Source organism: Rhinopithecus roxellana, chromosome 13 (genome assembly GCF_007565055.1).
Source record: "Rhinopithecus roxellana isolate Shanxi Qingling chromosome 13, ASM756505v1, whole genome shotgun sequence".
NCBI lineage: Eukaryota > Metazoa > Chordata > Mammalia > Primates > Cercopithecidae > Rhinopithecus > Rhinopithecus roxellana.
In genome coordinates, this window is record NC_044561.1 from 127,548,330 (window position 1) to 127,563,148 (window position 14,819).

The 14,819-nt window shown below is 39.5% G+C and overlaps 1 protein-coding gene across 6 annotated transcripts in view; it reads left to right on the forward strand.

Moving 5' to 3' along the window:
• Positions 1–14,819, forward strand: part of BCAS1 (breast carcinoma amplified sequence 1) — a 127,847-nt gene that overhangs the window by 93,438 nt on the left and 19,590 nt on the right. For 3 of the 6 annotated variants that reach the window (XM_010363359.2, XM_030915405.1, XM_030915407.1), the window contains 2 exons: positions 1,589–1,630; positions 10,703–10,870. In XM_010363359.2, coding sequence (XP_010361661.2) covers positions 1,589–1,630; positions 10,703–10,870 — 210 coding nt within the window. The remainder of the gene's footprint in view (positions 1–1,588; positions 1,631–10,702; positions 10,871–14,819) is intronic. The other 3 variants (XM_010363360.2, XM_030915408.1, XM_030915406.1) reach the window with 2 other exon arrangements.

Here is a 14,819-nt window from a genome sequence, read left to right on the forward strand (position 1 = left end):
AATCCATTAAACCTCTTTCCTTTATAAATTACCCAGTCTCAGGTAGTATCTTTATAGCAGTGTAAAAACAGATTAATACAGTAACACTACTGCTAATTTCTTCTGAACACACTACAATTTCCTGATAATCAGAAGCTTCCGGAAATTCAACAATCTCTTTTAGGAACATTTTTGTGCCCAGAGAAACTTCACTATGGGAAGAGGATAACTAGAAATAAATTATGCAATCTGAAGATCTCATCTAGAGAGACAATAAGTCTGTATGTGAAGAAAGAAGTTCACACAATTGCTGAAAAAATGTGTTTCTGACCCTTGAAGTCATCATAGCAGGGGAAAATTTGGTTTTTAGATGTAAAATAAATGCATTAGAACCATTTCTACCACTTTCTAGTTCTAGTTTAACTGGAACAAGTGGCTTCACCTCTGTGAACCTCTATTTCTTACTCTGTAAGTGATCACAATACTTACCATTTTGGGGTGCTTTAAGTGAGATAATATATAACGCAAGATGCCTAGTGCAGAAGATATATTTGTAAATATCACTTCCTGTCTTCCCCTCCCCTGGATGTCTTAAAGAAAAAAAATAGGACTTAGTAACAAAATGGATATAGACAGAGTTCTTAACTTGTAATCCAAGAGGAGAGACACAGAAGGTCTATGAATCCTGAAATTATTTGCAAAGTATATTGCTTACGTGCATTTCTCTGGGAGGAGAGTCCAGATCTATGAAATGAGTCTCAAAGTGGTCTGTGACATCCACACGCATCCGTCCAGAAGTTTAAGAACCACCAAAAGAAAGATGCAAAAATGAACTCCAAAGTTGGCTGATAGAATAATTGTGACTTTGAACTTTGACAGAATCGGGATAACTCCTATCCCACTTGGGACAGGACTGCATATGCCAGAATTACTCCAGGGAGTAAAATGGTGTTTGAATGTAGATATGTAGGACTGCAGCAATCTAGCCTTCCACAGATATGTTTTAGTCAAATTGAACTTTGACTTGATGAACTTGGCCTAGACTGAGGCCTGATGAAAGCAGCGGCCCCTGCTGCTGGCCCCTGCGCTATGGTGAGGATAGGGCTTGGACCTTGCTTACTGTATTATAAAGCCTGCTTGCTCAAAAGGTCCACTGAATGAGTTTCTCTGGACTTATTACCAGAATTTTCGTGAGCAGCTTCTTTGTTTTTACCTAACAGTGACTCTGTATTGAATGATTAATTGCATTTCTCTCTTTTCATCAGCTACTAGAAAATATAAAGACAAGTATGTTGCTTACCTATAGCAGTTAGTATTTTCTGTGACAACACTTCTGCTTGCTCCATTTGTATCATGGCTGCATCCGTGTTTTAATTTTCTCTTGGTTGAATTTTAAAATACGTAACTATATATATACATATATATACATATATACTGTTTTCATTTTTGTAAGTCTCCTTCAAGTCCTTTTTAGAATGAGGTGTACATAGGCAATTCACTGTCCCCAAATGCACCACAAGACTGTGAGCCCAACTAACCCTTTGCTTTTATGTAACAATTTTGTTTTTGTAACCTTTTAACTCTCACTTTTGTTTTTATCTTCCTTTAGTCAGTTAAAGAGGACTCAGTCCCCACAGGTGCAGAGGAGAATGTAAGTTACACATTGCACGGCAGAATCATTCCATTCTCATCTTCCGCCAAGTTGGACAATTGGGCATTTTCAGCTCTGGGATCCTGTGTTCTTGCATGCTGCCAGTGTGATTTGTTTGTTGGAGACTCTTTCACCCCATATGTGATTAGGGACGCATGGAGGATAACATTGGATAAATTTTTGTAACTCTCATTGAATCAGTGCAAAATAAATGCAAAATCAGGGCACGAATTTTTTTTTTTTTTTTTTTTTGAGACGGAGTCTCGCTCTGTCGCCCAGGCTGGAGTGCAGTGGCCGGATCTCAGCTCACTGCAAGCTCCGCCTCCTGGGTTCACGCCATTCTCCTGCCTCAGCCTCCCGAGTAGCTGGGACTACAGGCGCCCGCCAGGTCGCCCGGCTAGCTTTTTGTATTTTTAGTAGAGACGGGGTTTCACCATGTTAGCCAGGATGGTCTCGATCTCCTGACCTCGTGATCCGCCCGTCTCGGCCTCCCAAAGTGCTGGGATTACAGGCTTGAGCCACCGCGCCCGGCCACGAATTTTTATAATTGTTATCAATAGGGGCTGAAAGAGTCTACTACACATAAGAATAGCTTTGTGCTTCCTTGAGGGATAATGATGCTCCGCCTGCTGCTTCATTCCACCTTGACTGCTTGTTCACTCTTATTTCCATAGTAATCCAGTTTCTTACTAATTTTGGGCAGTACCCAGGACAGGGAGTTGCATCAGGCATGAGAATATCTTGCAGCAATAGATGCTGAGAATGTCAGTCTCAGGTTAAGACAGCTGACTCCACAGGTCTACCTCTGAGATAGAGACGTTGAGCCTCACTGTTTTCCTGGCTTTTAATCTTCTAGAGGAATCGTCAAAATTTTCAAGACAGTACATTCATCCCTGAAAGGGATGGTGCTATATAAAGCACCACAAAAACGTAGCTCCCAGGGAGATTAATAAATTGACCTCATGAGTTTCAGACCCAAAACAACAGCTGTCTGCCCTGAAAGAAGTACAGTCTTTGGGAAATTTTTGTAAGTAGGGATAAGTGAATTCACAGCTCCTTAAGATAGAAACCGGACATTATTGTTTTGCCAAAGCAAAACTGTTCTGGGTGTCCCTTATTTACTTGCCATAAATAGGGAGTGTGTTTTTATTTTTATTTAGTTTTGGGAACTGAACAGATGTTGAACATCCACACACATTCCTGAAATGTTGTCTGTGATGTGGAATAAAAATTAGAATGGCTATGTTATGATTTTTGTTGGAAGAAAAATCTTGAAATTGTGTCCAGAGTTGGTTCCTTCCAGTGGGTTCTTGGTCTCGCTGACTTCAAGAAAGAAGCTGCAGACCTTCACAGCAAGTGTTACAGCTCTTAAAGGTGGCACAGACCCAAAGAGTGAGCAGCAGCAAGATTTATTGTGAAGAGCGAAAGAACAAAGCTTCCACAGCATGGAAGGGGACCCAAGTGGGTTGTTGCTACTGGCTGGGGTGGCCAGCTTTTACTCCCTTATTTGACCCCACCCACATCCTGCTGACTGGTCCATTTTACAGACCACTGATTGGTCCATTTTACAGAGTGCTGACTGGTGCATTTACAAACCTTTAGCTAGACACAGAACACTGATTGGTGCATTTTTACAGAGTGCTGGTTAGTGCATTTACAATCCTTTAGCTAGACACAGAGCACTGATTGGTGCATCTTTACAGAGTGCTGATTAGTGCATTTACAATCCTTTTGCTAGACAGAGTGCTGATTGGTGCATTTACAATCCTTTAACTAGACACAGAGCGCTGATTGGTGCATTTTTACAGAGAGCTGATTGGTGCATTTACAATCCTCTAGCAAGACAGAAAAGTTCTCCAAGTCCCCACTTGACCTGGGAAGTCTAGCTGCCTTCACCTCTCAAAATCTGTTTGTTGGTTTTGCTGCCTTTCCTTCCTTCCTTCCTTCCTTCCTTCTTTTCTTTCTTGAGCCAATCTTAGTAGCTCAGCAAAGCTAAGGTCTCTCATCATTCCAGAAAGTTCTCATGAATTACTATTTTATAGAAAGTCAAAGTTTCTATTCCAGCAACCTACAAGAAGGAACTCCACAAGACTTCTTGCCACGAACTTTAAGTTTAAAAGCTGCCCGTAAAATCTGTAGCATCTGTTGGCTTTGAGGTTCTGACTTTTCTAAAGAAAAACTTTTTGGATATTTGTGTGCAGTTGCTCGTTTAGGGAACCCTGTGTTTCCCGCAGCTCAGATGCTAAAATGCAGAGCTGATCTCTAACAGGCAAACAGAAGATATTCCATTTTCTAGTGTGAAATTTTAAATAGAAATATAAACAGGAATTAAAAGTTAAATTTTTGACACCAAACAATAACACAAAAACTGATGATAAGGACATAAAATGAGGCAAAATATTTGTTAAATAAAATAAAGAAGCATTATAAAAATTGCCTTAAATGACTTAACACTACAAGTGACATTTTGATTTTTAAGGCTCAATATTTCATCCTCTTTTTTTTGTTTGTGTGTTTGTTTGTTTGTTTTCTTGAGACAGAATTTTGCTCTTTTCACCCAGGCTGGAGTACAGTGGTGCAATCTCAGCTCACTGCAACCTCTGGCCCCCCAGGTTTGAGTGATTCTCCTGCCTCAGCCTCCCAAGTAGCTGGGATTACAGGCAGGTGCCACCACACCTGGCTAATTTTTGTATTTTTAGTAGACACAGGGTTTCACCATCTTGGCCAGGCTGGTCTCAAACTCCTGATCTCAAGTGATCCGCTCACCTTGGCCTCCCAAAGTGCTGGGATTACAGACGTCAGCCACCGCTCCCAGCATCAGTATTTCATCTTTTGACAGCCTATCACTTGGAGGGAATGAGGATGATGGTTGTGACGTTGATCCCATCATCTTCAGGCCATACCACCTTGTGAGCCTCAGTTTACTCCTCTGTTAAATGGTGATAATAATATCACCTACACTTTAGGGTTCTTGTGAAAATTAAATGAGATAATATCTATAACGTGCTTACGTCAGTGCCTGAAATGTAGGAGGAACTCAATAATTTTAGGGATCAGCAAACTATAGCTCATGGGCCAAATACAGCCCACAAGCTAAAAATGATGTTTACATTCTAGAATGGTTGATAAAAATTAAAAGAAGAATATTTTATGATGTGAATTCAAAATTCAAATTCAGTGTCCAGAAATAAAGTTTTATTAGAACACAGTCATGCTCATTCCTTTACATATCATCTATGGCTGCTTTACTGCTAGGTAGCAGAGTTGAGTAGTTTCAACAGAGACACTGATTGGCAGGGCCTTTGCAGGAAAAGTTTGCCACCTTCTGCAGTAATTGTTAGCAAATTAGCAAACAGGAGACAACATGGTAAGTGAGCATGTCCCAGTAATCAGTGATTTTATTTCCTAGTGAAAATATACAGCTCACAGCTGACTCCGTGTCCATGTGGATTGAAGGAATATCTAAAACAGAGTTAGATTTAATTTCCACCTCCCAAATAAGAGAGAAGGCATTAGTCAAAACAACATATTGTACTCTACACCTTCACAACAGGACAATTGGATGTGATTAACCATATTATAAGAGTGCTTTAAATAGCGACTTCTGGCTAAAATATAACCATATTATAAGAGTGCTTTAAATAGCAACTTCTGGTTGAATTTATTCTTTAAAATTTCTCCCACCTACAACTTTCTGGAACTAATCTATCAACTGATGCAAGGCCCACTTGTATTTAAAAAAAAAAAAAGAGTGATGTCAACATTTCTCAAACTTTTTCACAGAAAGAAAAATAAGGATTTTTGAAGCCTATGGAAGTTTAGTGCTTTTCCTAGAATGTGCTTCTGGTCCTATCAGAAATAAATCTTTTTTTTTTTTTTTTTTTTTTTTTTTTTTTTTTTTTTTTTTTGAGGCGGAGTCTCGCTCTGTCGCCCGGACTGGAGTGCAGTGGCCGGATCTCAGCTCACTGCAAGCTCCGCCTCCTGGGTTCACGCGATTCTCCTGCCTCAGCCTCCCGAGTAGCTGGGACTACAGGCGCCCGCCACCTCGCCCGGCTAGTTTTTGTATTTTTAGTAGAGACGGGGTTTCACCATGTTAGCCAGGATGGTCTCGATCTCCTGACCTCGTGATCCGCCCGTCTCAGCCTCCCAAAGTGCTGGGATTACAGGCTTGAGCCACCGCGCCCGCCCTAATAAATCTTTTTTAACTCTTGAAATGATAGAATCTATCAGTTACAGTAAAAAAAAAAAAAAAAAAAAAAAAAAAAACCATGTTTTGCTCATTGGTTAATTGAGTTAATGTTCTAATGAAAAAAAAAAATTATTTCCTTCCAATAACCTGCAAGACCATGGAAACAGGTACTTCTGTTGCTTATCCCTCTTAATAAGTAACCTCTCAGTTGCAAGTGAAAGAAAACCCAATTCAACCTGGATTAAAAGAAAGTGGCGTTTACTGGCTCTCATCACTAGAAAGTTAAATTGGTTTCAAATAAAGTTTAATTCAGGGCTCTCCCTGGGTTCAGCCTTCTTGGCCTGGCTACGTTTTCAGCTTTCCAACATCACATCACTCAGTCCAAAGTAAATGAGCTATTTGTCAAGTAGCAACCCTACATGTCCTGGAAATTTGTTCTGTTTCACTGACTGAAATGCATTCACATGCTGTATTTGTCAGCTTTTGCCAGGTTATGTTGCAGTAACAACCAAGTCCCAAATTTCAGTGCTTCTCAATAGCAAAGAAGTTTTTTTTTTTCTTTCCTCACTCATGCTACAAGCCAGCTAGCAGTTGGCTTTGGCTAACTCATTCGGCCTCTTAAGGCTGAGGTCAGTAGGGAAGCAACAGTCCCGTCAATAAGGACATGCAGTTCTTGTTGCAGAGAGAAAATAGTGGCATGGGTGAATCATGCAATGGATCCTAAAGCTTCTGCTCAGGCATGGTATATGTCATATCTACCCATGTGCCATTCACTAAAGCAAGTCACACATCAATGAGTAATGTTATTCTCTAACAATAATTAGAGAAATAATGCAATTTGCCGCATGCTGTCATTTCTAAACCAACACAGTCAAGGAGCTTGATCATGTTGATTGGTTTAGATCTTTTCAGTTGGCTTCATTCAAACTACATAGTCTTGAAGTTAGGAAAGATTGCTCTCCCAAGGCAAAATTACAATGTGTAAGCAGATGAGAGAGAATAGTTACTGAGTAGAAAAAAAAAAATCTGTAGGAGGTCTTTGTAATCAATCACATTAAAAATCCAATCAAAATAATCTTTAAAATATTCTAAAATAAAAACCTTTAATGTTAATATGATGTTGTGCATGAAGTTTAGATGGAGGAAATCTATTTTGCCATGAATCAGTTTCCAAAAGCCACAGCTCTAGTAAAAACTGTATAACCAAATTTCAAGAGTAAGTTTAGTGTAAAATTTGAGGCAGAAAGGGAGACTCTTCACTGAAATGTGTATTGTCAATATTAGATGTACCAGCCATCTTCATGCTATGTCTACCATATCCTCTACAGAAATCAAGCAGGGGGGATTTAATTCTAAAATGTAGCACACATCTGACTTTAATTATGTCCATTCATGATTTCCAAAATTAAAATGTGCAGATGCAGTCATATATTCTAAATAGGAAACAACTTTTTCCAAAGCCCTGGCCTGGGAGAAATTTGGAAAATTATCCAAATAAAAATTGAATTATTATGTCTGTATATGCAAATCAGATCTTTACTTAACCAAGATTGTTCTGGATTTCCACACTGGATGTCAGTGGATTTTCCTTGGCTACTAAAAGCCAACTTCTTGGCCTGACTTCAAAGGTGGTGGAAGTCTCCAGAAGTACTATATTTTTTTACCTGCTGAAATAGTTGTGTTCTGGAGAATGGACTTGTGGCCTAGGATTTATGGGTTGATACCTCTCAACATTTGCAAAGGCTCAGCAAGGGAACCACTGGCATCTAAATAGAATTGATTTACAAAGTTATTGCCATACAATCTGATCATTTTATTCTTGAGTAATTTTTCCTCCAGGTCTTTGCACACAAAGAAAGAACTCATTGCCTCAAAGACAGAATACTTCTGAACCCAAACTCCATTCCTTATCTACTCAAGAGCTATTTTCTATTTCTCTACTCTTCTACCCTTAGTTTTAGGCAAAGTTGCCAACTTTATATCCACAAAGTATTTGATCATGATTAGTCTAAGTTAGTAATCTCATTTTCTTCACTAATAAGTGGCCTGGGGGTAAGTGGCTTCACTCTGACCTGTGAAATTTAGGTACCCTGAGGTAGGAGATCAAAATACAGATGTTTATTTTTTGCAAGTCTTTGGCTGTGACCTTCCTTCCTTCTCAGAACATTGGATTGAGGATGTGATATCTGGAATTGTGGCAGCTATTTTATAACCATGAGGTAACAAATAAAATGATGAAAATCTAGCATGCCAAGAATAGTGGAGCCAAGAACAGAAAGGGTCAAAGTTCTTAGAGATATTGTGGAGCCACCGAAGCAACCCCAGAACTTCTTGTTCCATGTTTTCATTGGTTAAGCCACTATTAGATACGTTCAGTTGCCACAGAAAATGCCATCCTCATTGTAATGCCTATTTATCGGTGATGAGACTTTGGCCAAGTCATTCAATTATTTGCTCTTTATCTATAGAATAGGGATAATGTTATATTTCCTAAGCTGTCGAACTACTTCTTGATGCCATTTATAAAAAAATATTAAACACCCTGTACAACACCAGGCATAGTAAGAAGTAGCTATAAATATAATCATCTCTAAATAATGGATATGTGCATGGTGCATGATCCAGATAATTCATGCTCATGGAGTAAATGGCTCTAACATTAACACAAATAACAACCACTAGCATTAACTGAGCACATGATGCTAAGAACTTGACATGTATTGCCTGATTTAATATGCAGACAACTTTCTGACGTGTGTACGATCCCCACCGATAACAGAGAAGACGAAAGCACAGAGCTGTTGAGCACTGAGCTTAGATTAGCACACCCATAAGGGGTACAGATGTGATTTAGAGCCCAACAAGTTGTTCTGGAGCCTGTCCTCTATGACCACGAGTTAGACTGCCTACATTTCAGCCTCACCTGAAGAAGCTTGTGGCTCACACTTATTTTTCGGAAATGCAGTTGAATTACATCAGTTCAAAATGTGGAAATCCATGTCCACGCTCTATTGCCATTCTCAGTCTCTGATATGGCTCCAGTCTCCACCTCGTTTCCTAAAGATAGATTGGGGTCCCAAACCAGCAGCCCTGCAGCAGACCGTTCCTCACAAATAGGTTTTGTTTGGCCAATCCAGCATTTTTAATCGTTTCATGTCTTTAGATGGGACAGTCTGACTTTACTTTGTCATCATCCCTATCACTCCTTTTTGTCTTATGTCTGGTCAATCAGTGCTGATATTCTCTGCATGCCTCCTGAGCACTTTTGAGTTTATAACCCCCCAACTTCCATTTTTGTTTACAGAAAAGAAAATACTAGAAATTGTGTCAATAGCTTAAGAAAATTAATTTAGCTTAAGAAATGTGATTTAGTTGCCAAATGTTGGGGTGTTCTGCATGCTGATTTGTTGATGGGCAACTCCCTGAATCAAATGACAATACAGAGACTAAGGGTTCTTCTCAATTTGGAAAATTCGGGTCATTTGCAAACCAATGGTTTGTTCTATATGATGGGAAAGAAAATAGTTTCTCAGCAGACCATATTTTTGGAAATAACTGAGTCCCCTTCCTCTACCCCCTGACACCAAGAAAAGACTCCGAGAAAGGCGGGAGTCTGGCTCAGCAAAGACAAGTGGGAAGACACCTGTGACTCTATGGCACTTTCCAGGGAGCAGCAGATAAAAACCATGCAGTTTAAAGGGCCAGATAGTGAATATTTCAGGCTTCATAGGCTGTTTGTGGTCTCCATCCCACACATTTTATCTTTTAAAATATTTCTTCCAACGCTTTAAATGCGTAAAATCCATCAGGCATGGTCGCGTGTGCTGATAGTCTCAGCTACGTAGGAGGCCAAGGTGGGAGGATCACTTGAGCCCAGGAGTTGAAAGCCAGCCTGGGCAACGTATCGTGTCTTCATTTCTTAAATAAATAAAATTAAAAGGTAAAGACCATCCTTAGCCCAGGAGCCATACAGAAGCAGTCACTGAGCTAGATTTGGTAGTATTTTGCCAGCCCCTGCCTCAGGAAACAAAGGAAATCGTAAAAGCCTCTCCTGGCCAATTCGCTCAGTCCTGTTGCAGGGAGCAACACAAATGCAGAAACTGTCCCAGATGTGACTGGGGCCCTGTACAAATGGAGTAAGGCACTGCAAAAGAACACAAGTTGAGAGCAGAGTATGGTAGATGGGCCCTTCCATCCAAGCCGCCACAGACACTCAGAGGCAGAGAACATCGAGCTCACTAGGTACCATGGCCAGGGCCGTGAACAACTTAGTCATCATTTTCTTGCCAAGTTCATTTTTCTTCTGAAAGCATAAACTTCAATTAAGTGAAATTGCAAGTGACTGTTCTGGAGAAAAATTAGATGTCACTTAATGAGGAAGTGGATTAAACTGAGTGGTTTTTACACTCTCCTTTCTACAAAGAGGACAGTTTCTTCACAGTTGCAGGGGAACTGGAAAGAGAACTGGAAGCTGTCATGGTGACCGTCTCTAAGGTTGGACTCTTAAGAAAATGATTATTCCTGGTTTCTACATAGGCCAAGTGTAATTCACCTCAGTGGCAGATTAAAGAGGTGGGTTTACTAGAATAGAATGGGTATTGGGCATGCTCCAAAGGACAGTCCCCAAAAAGAACCTCCTATCTCTTCTTCCCGTTGGGGAAGGGATTTTGCCACTACCATGTCCATGTGGCAGCTGCTTGGAAATTGGTGCATTGTACAACATAAGCATTACTTCTCCAAGAGGTGCCTGTGTAGAAATGGTCATAGATTCAAAACTGTAGCTATTATGTGGACAGGGGGGCAACAAGAACCCCACTTTGTAAAACGTGTTTTGGGGGAATGTTTTGTTTTTCATTTTCTTATTACCTGGCAAAATAATCCAGGTGGTGTGTGAATCACCAGTAGAGATTATAAAGTCCAAGGAAGTAGAATCAGCCTTACAAACAGTGGACCTCAACGAAGGAGATGCTACACCTGAACCCACAGAAGTGAAACTCAAAAGAGAAGAAAGCAAACCAAGAACCTCTCTGATGACGTTTCTCAGACAAATGGTAAGCCCCTTACTTCCAGTATAGGAAACCTAAAGTACCTAGAGTGGCTTCTGGGAACAATGGGCTCATGTCACAGGTAGTAGGAGATACAATTGTAGATAGTATGTATGGAATATGATTGGACTATGAATTGTGTAGTGAGAAAATTCCCTGTTTTCCTTCTGATTCAATCATACAGAAAGTCTCTTTTATTGCTAATATTCTTTAACCCTTTAATGCCTGCTAACTCTTTTTAACAAAAAAAGAGCTACCCTTGGGTTCGAGTTTTTTTTTAATTTCAATAGTTGCGGACATACAAGTGGTTTGGGGTGACGTGGATTAGCTCTTTAGTGGTGATTTCTGAGACTTCAGTGCACCTGTCACCCGAGCAGTGTGCACTATAGCCAGTATGCAGTCTTTTATCCCTCACCCCTCTCCCAACCTTCTCCCCTGACTCCCCAAAGTCCATTATATCATATTCATGCCTTTGTATCCTCATAGCTTAGCCCCCACTTATGAGTGACAACATACAGTATTTGGTTTTCCATTCCTGAGTTACTTCACTTAGAATAATGGCCTCCAGCTCCATCCAAGTTGCTGCAAAAGACATTATTTCATTCCTTTTTCTGGCTCAGTAGTATTCCATGGTGTACATACGCCGCATTTTCTTTATCCACTCATTGGTTGATAGGCACTTAGGTTGGTTCCATATCTTTGCAATTGTGAATTGTGCTGCTATAAACATGTGTACGCAGGTGTCTTTTTCAGATAATGACTTATTTTCCTTTGGGTAGATACCCAGTAGTGGGATTGCTGGATCGAATAGTGGATATACTTTTAGTTTTTTAAGGAATCTCCACACTGTTTCCCACAGTGGTTGTGCTAGTTCACATTCCCACCAACACTGTAAAAGTGTTCCTTTTCACCACATCTACACCAACATCTATTTTTTTTTTTTTCAGCTTTTTAACTGTGGTTGGGTCCAAATTTTGACATACAATAGCATCTAACTAGAAGTTACTATTATTCCTTACTCTTACTTATTTTTAAAGTTTCCTTCTGTTGGTGGTCAATGATACTGCTTTTCTCATTATGGTAATGATATGAGGTTTTCTTTGAAATACATTTGTTTACATAAAGAATATCAGGTTGTTTAAGGATTATATATTAAATAGTCCAAGTTATATAAAGATGTGGCAGAAATTCTGAAGGTGACATGTGAGTGACACAAATTTGGACAAAACTAGCTTACAGATAAATTAAATACGGAAATGACAACATAATATTCCAATAGTGAAATATGTAACTTAGTTGATGAATTAGCCATGCTTTTAATTTGTGTAGAATAGAAAGAATGTGATAGATACATTTTACTGTTTATAACAAGCCATGCACATTAAATGTCTAAACAGCCAGGAGCTTAAATAATAGAATGCAACAAAACCTAAATCAGTTGGAGAACAAAAAACAAAAAATGCATGTAAAAGGTCATTAGTTTAATTCTCTTTTAATGAAAAACAAGAATTTCATTATAGTGTGCCTTTATTTTCAGGAGTATTTGGAGTTTAATCCCTTGAGAAAGCAACTCTCTAATTTCACAGGCTCAACCTGTTAAGGAATTCTTTCTAGCCCACAAAACAAAACAAAACTCTTGCCAATGCGAACTGAGGCATATTAGAAATAATTGTGTTAGAAATTGTTGACAGGAATCATTTTCTTTTCTTGTTATATTCTCATGGAGTAAAAAGTGTAGAATCAGTTGTGGGCGGCCCATATGGCCAAAACCCCATCTATCTCGTTGGCCATTTGATCTGCAGTTTGGCAGTGAAAATGGAGATTAAGACCTGAGATTTTTTTAAACCAATTTTTACGTGATGCCAGGAAAGAAAAGAACATTTGGTCTGTTTCTGGCAACTCATCTAACTTACAAATGGGATCCCCAAATAACTCATCATAATATTGACAGCGATCAGCTTTTCCATTTCTGGATGGAATTGAGAGATACCGAAAAAATATATATATATATATATATCACAAATAGAATGAAGGTCTCTTCCAAGTAACCAATATGAAGCTCCTTCATTTAAAACAGGGAAAAGGACAACAAACTCCAAAGAAAGCGTGAGAAAAAAGAAAAAAAGAAAAAACATGGCCGGGCGCGGTGGCTCAAGCCTGTAATCCCAGCACTTTGGGAGGCCGAGACGGGCGGATCACGAGGTCAGGAGATCGAGACCATCCTGGCTAACACGGTGAAACCCCGTCTCTACTAAAAATTACAAAAAACTAGCCGGGCGAGGTGGCGGGCGCCTGTAGTCCCAGCTACCCGGGAGGCTGAGGCAGGAGAATGGCGGGAACCCGGGAGGCGGAGCTTGCAGTGAGCTGAGATCCGGCCACTGCACTCCAGCCTGGGCGACAGAGCGAGACTCCATCTCAAAAAAAAAAAAAGAAAAAGAAAAAACAAAAAAGACCTTTAAACCATTCACAGCATCCATCTAAAACAAATTGTTAAATTCTAATGAGGTCTTATATTGCTTAAATGTATCCCCCAGAGCTATCTTTTAGATGCTGTTTGGGAAAATTTTGGGGGAGTAGAAAATATGTAAGTCTAAATTCTGAGGGAAACAAATTGAGAAGAAAAGCGTCCTTTGGAATCAATTCGCCATAGGATAGGGATGAAAGTAGGTGAGGACACTCTTTTCCCCAGCAATCCCCAATGGATTCTTAGAATTGGGTCTCATGATGTCCATTGTTCTTATTACCAGTTGCCCACGAAAAGGCCTGGGAACATGAACATTATCTTTGCAAAGTTTAAATACTGATTGGTGGAATTTCCTTTAAAATTCCAGGTATTCTAAGTATTATTTTTTTTTTGTTTTGCTTTCATTACAACACTATATATTATATTGTGATTAATTCAAATAAACAGATGATGAGTTTTCCAGCTTACTAAAATCCCTACCACTCCCTATTGTCACACCCAGTCTAGCTCACTCATTTATGTTACCGGCTCTTTCCCTGTGGGTATTTGGGTTTGCAACCCCTGATAGAGAACCATCTCATTCTTTAGAACAACTTATTTGAATCATAATGTCTGGATTTATCATACTCAGATTAACCATTGCTCAATGGATGGACATTTGGTATGTTTTCAACTTTTTGCATTTCATTCATTCACTTATTCAACAACTAATTATTGAGTGTTCATTATATTCAGGCACAAGAAATACAACAGTGAGCGTAAACAGGTGTGGTCTGTTTCCCCGTGGAGAAGAAAATAGACATTTATTTTTAACTCTATCCTCATATTCAGTGAGCACACACCAAGTGTCTTACCCACGTTTTCTCAATTGCTTCGCAAGCCTGTATGAAGATCCTTATACACCTACTTTTATGCACATGTGTTAATGTCCCCATTGGGGAGATTTCTGGAAGTTGACTCTAGCAATTATTTTTAGGAAATACTTTTTGGTAACATGTCCATGGCTTCCAAACTGATTCAAAGTCTTTGGATTTATGCAGGAAAGAAAAAACCTGCCCACAGCTTGAAAATAGAGACAACATCTGGCCCATCACTAAGGGTTTTTTGAGGTTGCGGGGGTGGGGGGGGTTGAGCCGAATAAACCTTTCAAACAAATTTTGGATATTGTTAGCAAAATATCGGTTTGTTTAAATAATTGTCTTAATGGAAGATAAAACTCAATAGAAAAACCTATGCTTTGTATTCAGTTTCACCATTCACCAAATCATTGATTTTCTACTTTCTATCCTTCGCATTTCTCCCCCACTTTTTTTTTTTTTTTTTTCTTTTTGAAACAGTCTTGCTTTGTCACCCAGGCTGGAGTGCGGTGGCACCATCTCTGCTCACTGCAACCTCTGCCTCCCGAGTTCAAGCGAGTCTCATGTCTCAGCCTCCCGAGTAGCTGGGATTCCAAGTGTATGCCAACACACCTTTAATTTTGTGTTTTTAATA